General features: G+C 40.0%; 1 protein-coding gene across 1 annotated transcript; it reads left to right on the top strand.

The window, feature by feature from the left end:
* The first annotated feature begins 564 nt into the window (after positions 1-564).
* On the top strand, positions 565-3,700 carry UTS2 (urotensin 2). The gene is made up of 4 exons (XM_065737780.1): positions 565-667; positions 2,735-2,845; positions 2,976-3,019; positions 3,584-3,700. The coding sequence occupies exons 1-4, from the start codon at positions 565-567 to the stop codon at positions 3,698-3,700; spliced, it is 375 nt and encodes a 124-aa protein (XP_065593852.1).
* The last annotated feature ends 3,638 nt before the right edge of the window (positions 3,701-7,338 follow it).

Consider the following 7,338-nt stretch of genomic DNA (forward strand, 5'->3'; position numbering starts at 1 on the left):
TCCTTCCACTGTCATTCTCTTTGTAAATTAACTAGATGTTTTAACTCCCCTTCTCTTTTGCTTCATCTGGCACAAGAGCCACGAACACAATCCATCCATCCATTTCACAAAAGAGAAAAAAAAAGTATTTCGTATCAGATGCTTTGCGTCAAGCCTGCTAAGGCTCATAAATCTTATTGCCCTGGTCATTTCAACCAACGTCTGACCCTTTTGTTAACTCATGATTTATAACTGGAAGTTACTTTTCTTTATGCCAGATTCATAAACTTTACTGTGCTTGGTTTGATATAATATCCATTTTGTACACCATGCTATAAGACAGTAAATTTATTGTCCATGAAGTGTTACCTTGAAAAATTACATCAATGCAAAGTGGTTTCCATTTGCAATCAATAGACAATAAATTCATTGGATTTCTTTTTTTTTGGGGGGAGGGAGGGGGGTATGATCATATTTATGAGGTCATGAGTGGCTATATAACGAGTGAAACAGGGAGCAGAGGCAACAGTCTGGAGTTCCGAATTACAGGCGTTGACAAGACGAAATACATTCAAGAGAGCAACAATGCATAAGCTGGTATTCTGCTGTCTCATTATCATCAGCTTCTCCTGTCCTCTCTTTTCTCTGCCCGTCATCAATGCCAGTGAGATGTCTTACCAACTCTCAGGTAAGTCCTTTGGATTTAGCAGTCATTAAAGAGCAAATGGAACATGAAAACCAGAGTAGAAGCAGGTATGCTTTCAGAGGGGACCTTTGTGCTGATCAGCTGCAGAAAAAGCAGGAATGGCTTCAGAACACTGTCCACACAAGTAATGTCATTGGTGGGCAACAGTTTTGTAAAATGGGGAGGTTGGGTGCTTTTACACTTCTTCCTGCTGCTTTTAAATCTAAGGGGCAATGTATTTGAGACTTGCAGTGAACGAAGGCGAGCTGGCAGATGCAGCATCCATCTCTGAAGCAGCAGTAGTAGGCATTAGGTAATATACAAAAACTTGGCTGTAAGGCACTTGCTGCACTTTAAAATGAGCTATGCTTAACTGAAGTTGCATTTTGAAAGGGGTAAGCCTACTACAAAGATTAATGCATTCCTACTTCCATCAGGTGCAGGCAAACCTGACTTACAATACAAAAATAGCACTGTATCGAGCATGATTTTGTACTGAGCCTGCACTAATGCAGGCTCTACTCTGCACAGTGAAAGAATAAATCTTTGCTTGAAAAAGCTGTTCTCAAAGTTTGAAGTCATACTGTAAGCCAGACTAAAATGTATCATTAAATTGCATGCAGTGTCTACAGGGTTATCATCATCAGACTTGACCTGTGCTAGAAGTGCTCCTGAAACAGCTCTGTGAGAACAGGAAAATAAAAAAGGAACTCTTCTCTCAAGCTAGCTACAAAACAGCACCTGTTACATTACTGCTCTGCAGGTGAAATAGACACTGTTAGTTAAAAGGTATCTATATACCGTCCCTATTTGCTTTGCAAATCTTGGACTCACTAAGCCAGCATCTTCTCAAGCACTCCACAATGTAATTTGCCATTTACAAGCAGCCCTGTCTCAGTACAGATAGCATCTACCACATCATAGGATGAACAAGCTAACTAACCATTTACAACCAGCACGTTTGTTTGAAGATATCCATTAGGCTAATTAAATCTTCCTTGTGAATACAAAGAGTCATTATACTGGGTCAGAAAAAACTCTCTATTAGATTGTTTTGTTATACATCTTAAAGCAACATTACCCGCTAACACCATTCTGAATTAAAAAATAATATGGGGAGATGGATACAGACTTCTCTCTGCATAGAAAAGGGAATGCACAGTACTCATCTTCAGAGTCTTACACTGCAATCCCCACTGTGCTAACTGTCCTGACAAACTAAGCCTGGATGTCAAAGGTCTGCAAATATCTTTATAACAAATGGTTGAAATGTTGGGGGATTATTTGCAGTGGTTTGATTTCCTGTATGCAAATCCTACTAAGGAGCTATAGCCACACACATCTGTACAGGTAAAAGCAACTAAAATTCCACAGTATAATCCAGAAATACATCTTTAAAAAAAACAAAACAAACAAACAAAAAATCCACAGAGTTTTGCAGTACCTTTCTCTCAACATCCATTATTTTGAATGGCTGCTATTTATTAGCAGAGAAGTTTGCTGTTACCTCAAGTATGAAACCACTGAGGGCTCCTGTTTGCAACCTGCCTTGGGGTAGCAGGTTAGTTACAGAACTACAAATTCTCTACTCACGTCCAAATAATTCCATCAGGTGTCACCAATCCGTTATTTCAGAAAGAGTAATATCTATACACACTTTGACTGAGAGAGATGAGGGAAACATACCAGGAAGTTCAGTTGCCAAACTTTAAGATTTCCAGCATTCATTCCTGCCCTTTCCCCCATGTTACTGCATTTAACAGTTGGCAAATAGAGTAGCTTAATAAGTCTCCAACAGTAAAATTTGTCTTCAGTCATAGAAAAGCTCCAGCATAGGAACTAGCTGATAAATGAATTAAAAAATAAACCAACCAAAAAAAAAACCCACACAAAGATTCTAACTACTCCCTCTAATAGTCATTAAATGAGGATGGTCAATTTATGATTTTAAGATCATTTGCAACAGAAAGAGCTAACTTACCTGATCAGAAATCATCCAACGTGGAACAAAACAGGGATTCAAGGTACAAGACCCTTACCACATGACCACCTCTTATCTTCCACTTGCAGCTGATGAAGATTCAAGACTAAATCTGGAGCAGCCGGGCAGCTCAGAAAGTACCTCCCTGCCTCAGTTTCTGCAGGAGCTCTTGGGCACACTGGCTGAAGACAACAAAGCAGGTGAGGCTTCACCAGAGCAAATTATGTCAGCGTGCCAATAGTTTGCATGTCCACCAGTCACACCAGATATGAATGACATACGTAGGTCCACTGTTTCTAAACAACAAACATTTTGCCTCCTCTCCACCAGGTCTTACCTCCATCAGCTACAACCCAAGGAAAAATATCAAAGAGGTAAGTAATTGAATGTTTGCCAAATTAAGACCTCATATTTTAAACTACATGGGTTTGTAACAAAGACATCATATAATATCCACAGACTTAACATAAGAGGTGAACGTGTGCCACAGTATTCTTGAAGTTGGAATCACCTAGCAGTTAAGTTTGCAGGGCAGAAAAAGGAAAGCACAATAAGAACAAAATTAGGAAACAAAAAGAAGATTTCATTCATTCAAACAAATCCAATGTGCTTTCCCCCCCCACTAAACCAACTTTCTAAATAAAGGCCAATTTCCAATTCAGCAGCCCAACCCAGTATACCAACCAGCATAACCCACACATCATTTCCACCCCCTGCAGCACAGGCTATGTGATATTATCAGAGCTGCCATTAGGTACATTGAGAACATCAGTCTTTGTATTTTACCCATCGAGCAATCAACAGAAATGAAGATGTGCACTGTTGTTAGTACATCATCTAAACCTGAGGTGCACCATTTGAGGGTAGTGAAGAGAGCACTTTCTCAAAGGGGACATTCAGCAGCCACCAGTAACCTGTCTGACTCTGTTTGATTTCAGACTTTCTATGGAAATCACCCACGAATTGCTTTGCTGGGCCGCTTGTTGTCTAAGGACAGGAAGCAGTACAAGAAACGTGGCAACCTTTCTGAATGCTTCTGGAAATACTGCGTGTAAACAGAACAAATGCCCCTGACTTTGGCTGCATAATTTATATATATGTCTGAAACCATGTACATAAGTTTGCTTGATTTGAAATCAGAATGAAGAAATTTGAAGATAGCTCTTAACTTTAGACTCTACACTACTTGGAAATTAATAAATTGTTGATGTTTTGCAAATATTCCGTGAACAGAGTAATACTTTCTTAAGAATTCAGCACAGCAGGATGAAAGTAATGGTACAAAATGACAAATATGTAACACAATGAGAACTTAGGCAAGAGAAGCATGATTCTCATGGGGTCCCATGACACTTGCCTATTTTCCTAAAAAAGTGGCCAAAACTATGCATAAGTTCAGAAGCAAGAGGACTTTCTCCTTTCCTATGTGATCCCCTGATGCAATTGGAAATGCTGGTAAAGAAGGGCTCTGATAACACAGACCCACTGAGGGATGGCAGCATAGCTGGAGCCCAGGCCCTCCAGCCACTCCCAAGGCACCCCTAAAAGAATAAGCACATGCAAGGATCAAGCATCTATTCCTACTACCTCTGAAGATGCTACTCACAAATAAAGTCCAACCAAGTCTGTTTCTTGGCAGCATCTTGACTAGTCCCAGCTGCTTAGGACAACACAATTGCCAGTGTGTAATACTAACTGTAGCTGATCATTATCGAGCACAATGTGGAAGGTAAACAGTAGTGCTGTCAACGTCAGGACTTTAACTCAGAGCACTGTCAGTGGAGAAGGACCAGAATGAGATAACAGCAAAATTCCAATACCCAAGGATAGTGAGGAAGAACTACTGAAAAACATAAACAAGTCCATTACAGACACGCGTAGCGAAGAACGATTATTTGAGTGTCTTCTGATCAGAGTGCTGGGCACAAAATGGGCTCCCCAGGGCAGGTGTCACAGTACCAGGACTCCCAGAGTACAAGAAGCATTCAGGACAATGCCCTGAGACATAGGGTTTGAATTCTGAGTGGTCCTGTGAGGAGCCAGGGGCTGCATTTGATCCCTGAGGGGTCCCTTCCAACCAGAGACATTCTAAGATACCTTTGTTTTCTGAGCCGTAGCATACTTCATCTCAGTCCCAGGTACATCCTGATAGCATCTGCAAAGAATAAAGCTAAAGACTCAAGAACTGTCTCCAGGCAAGATCAATCTTCATGATATGCACCAATAGTTTGAGCTGCGAAGTCCACTTTGTTCACTATGTACTTTGCATACATCTCACACTAATCAAGGTTCACAGAGAGCTTGAATTAAACTTTGCTTAAGTGATACATATCACTGAGATCAATGTAGCGTATACCTCATAAATCTCTAAATGTTCTGCTTAAACAAGGCCTACAGGCTCGATAGAACTTGTTCGCATCAGATACGTTATAAGATAGATTAAGCCAGCTGTAACAAAGACAAATGTCCTTACGAATGCAGAGTAACTGGATGCAATGCACAGGTATTTAAAGCCTTCTGAACATTCATCTTCCTCTTACACGATGCAGCAAGTTGGTGTCTGGCTTGAAATTACTCCTTTCCTGCCACCTCATCAGTCAATACAAACCTGAAGGAAAAGGCTTCAAATTTATCTAAATGAATAACTATCAAAGATTTATTTCAGAGGCAGGAAAAGGTGTAGAGATTATGAAGACTTGAAGAAAAACAACAGTTCAAGCCTACTTCAGAACAGCAAACAGGCTAAGTAAAACCATAATGAAGAATAATTGAAAAAAGGTATTGCAAGTATTAAAAAATTATTTCCAGTGCCCAAGATCAGGGAGTCTGTCCAGCTCTTGACAGAGAAGCAGCAAATTCAGCTCCATCCCAAGGCTGCTGTAACTACAGCTCCCAGCAGCTTTCTTTCAGGTCTTCCTCCCTACAAAAGAAACAGACTGTGGGAAGGGTGCTAAGTCAAATTGACCACTTTTGATCAGCAAATTTATTTCTCTGCAATGAAGAGCCTTCTTGCTCTAGGACACATCTGCAATAACCCATGAACCATTTCTCTGTGTTTCCTCTAGAACACAGTTCTCAGCATGGTGAGGCTCAAGTGCTCTCATGATGGTTCTCATTTACACTTCTCTAATAGAATCAGCAAGACAGAAGCTTTCAATCTTGCATGCCAAACCCCAGCAACTTACACTCACAGTAATAGTGTGTGCTCTCCTTTCTGGGACGTACTCAGAAACAAAACAGCATCTCCTGAAAAATAAAAAAAACAAACCCACAAAAAATACACCAAACAGAAAACCAACAGTGATCACCTCCACTGTTCCTTCAATCAGAAAATAACACCTAATAAACACTTAATAAAATATTTAATGTTCTAGAAATTACCCAATAATGAAAGTAAACACGCTTGAAACAGCTCTTGGCAGGGTATTTTTTTGTTTTATTTATAAAAACAGATGCTCCTGTAGGTTGCACAGCTAAAATCACAACTGTAAATTAAACCACAGCTGAATATTACTTCAATGAAATATTCCTATCAACTAGTGTAAATATTCGTTCAATTGTCAATTAAAACTTGATTCAGCTGGAGGATAACCTCACCAATACATTCATCACACACTGCAAAAATACACCGGGGTCCCCCTCCTGTTCATACCAACACCATGACAGTATCTGCACACTGGTTAACCCATTTCAAACATAAAACTGTATTTTTTAACAGGAAAAACAAACAAACAAATAAAGCCTGCTTAATCCACCAAACTGCTGAGACCCCCACAGGGGGCAGAACTGCATCACTGCTGTACTTGAATCTTCTTTTCTTGCCATCAAATGAAAAAAGATTTTCTGAGAAGTTTTCAACTGTCTCTAATGTTTCCAATGTTTTAGTTGTATCAATCAAAGCAGTCACATAAAATTCTGTGCACACATCTGGCTGCAATATTTACTCCATTGCTCTTTGACATCAAAGCTCGATTTCACTGTGCCTACTTCAGCAAGCTACGAAGGCTGAAAAACTGATATAAGCTAAAGTAAAAACAACCAGTTCCTAAAAGCTCAGAGAAATAAGGTCCACCCCAAAAGGCCTGATGAGGCATTTGGCTGCTAGATGATGTTGTTTCTGTGGGGTGGAGAATAGCTTGGAAAACTATTTTTTGTCCTAAATCCAGTCTTGCAGATAAGAGTGTGTTCTTGGTCAAACAATTTAGTGTCATTATCACACGGGGCACTGATTCACCAATTCATTTCTCTTAAAGAATCTTGTGTCTAAGACAGAGCTAGGATTATGAATTTTGAATTTAAACTCCAAGGCACATGCTCCTGCACTGTATGTGATGGTGGAGTACAGTGGTCACACCACTGTAAAAACTGTCCAGGATTTCTGCTTCCATGTGATTCTACTGAGCACAGGTTCATGCAGTAGTTAGTACAGGAAGGGTTAACATACTCCAACAAGAAATGGTATAATATAGTCAAGTTTATACGTACAGGTGAGACTGACCATTTATACCAAAGACAGCACAGGATACAGTGAATGAAGATCCCCAGATTATACTTCTAGATTTGCTAGGAACTGGGGGTGTGCATCTGTCAAAGTCCTCTGTGCCTCTGTACCAAAGTAAGCCCTTAACCACTGCATCTTTTCAAACTCTTATCTGTCCAGTTAAAAAACAAAGAAACAGTACACCACCACCAC

The sequence above is a fragment of the Cyrtonyx montezumae genome, unplaced genomic scaffold (genome assembly GCF_038088225.1).
Source record: "Cyrtonyx montezumae isolate F1298 unplaced genomic scaffold, pur_monq_1.0 scaffold_21, whole genome shotgun sequence".
NCBI classification, from domain to species: domain Eukaryota; kingdom Metazoa; phylum Chordata; class Aves; order Galliformes; family Odontophoridae; genus Cyrtonyx; species Cyrtonyx montezumae.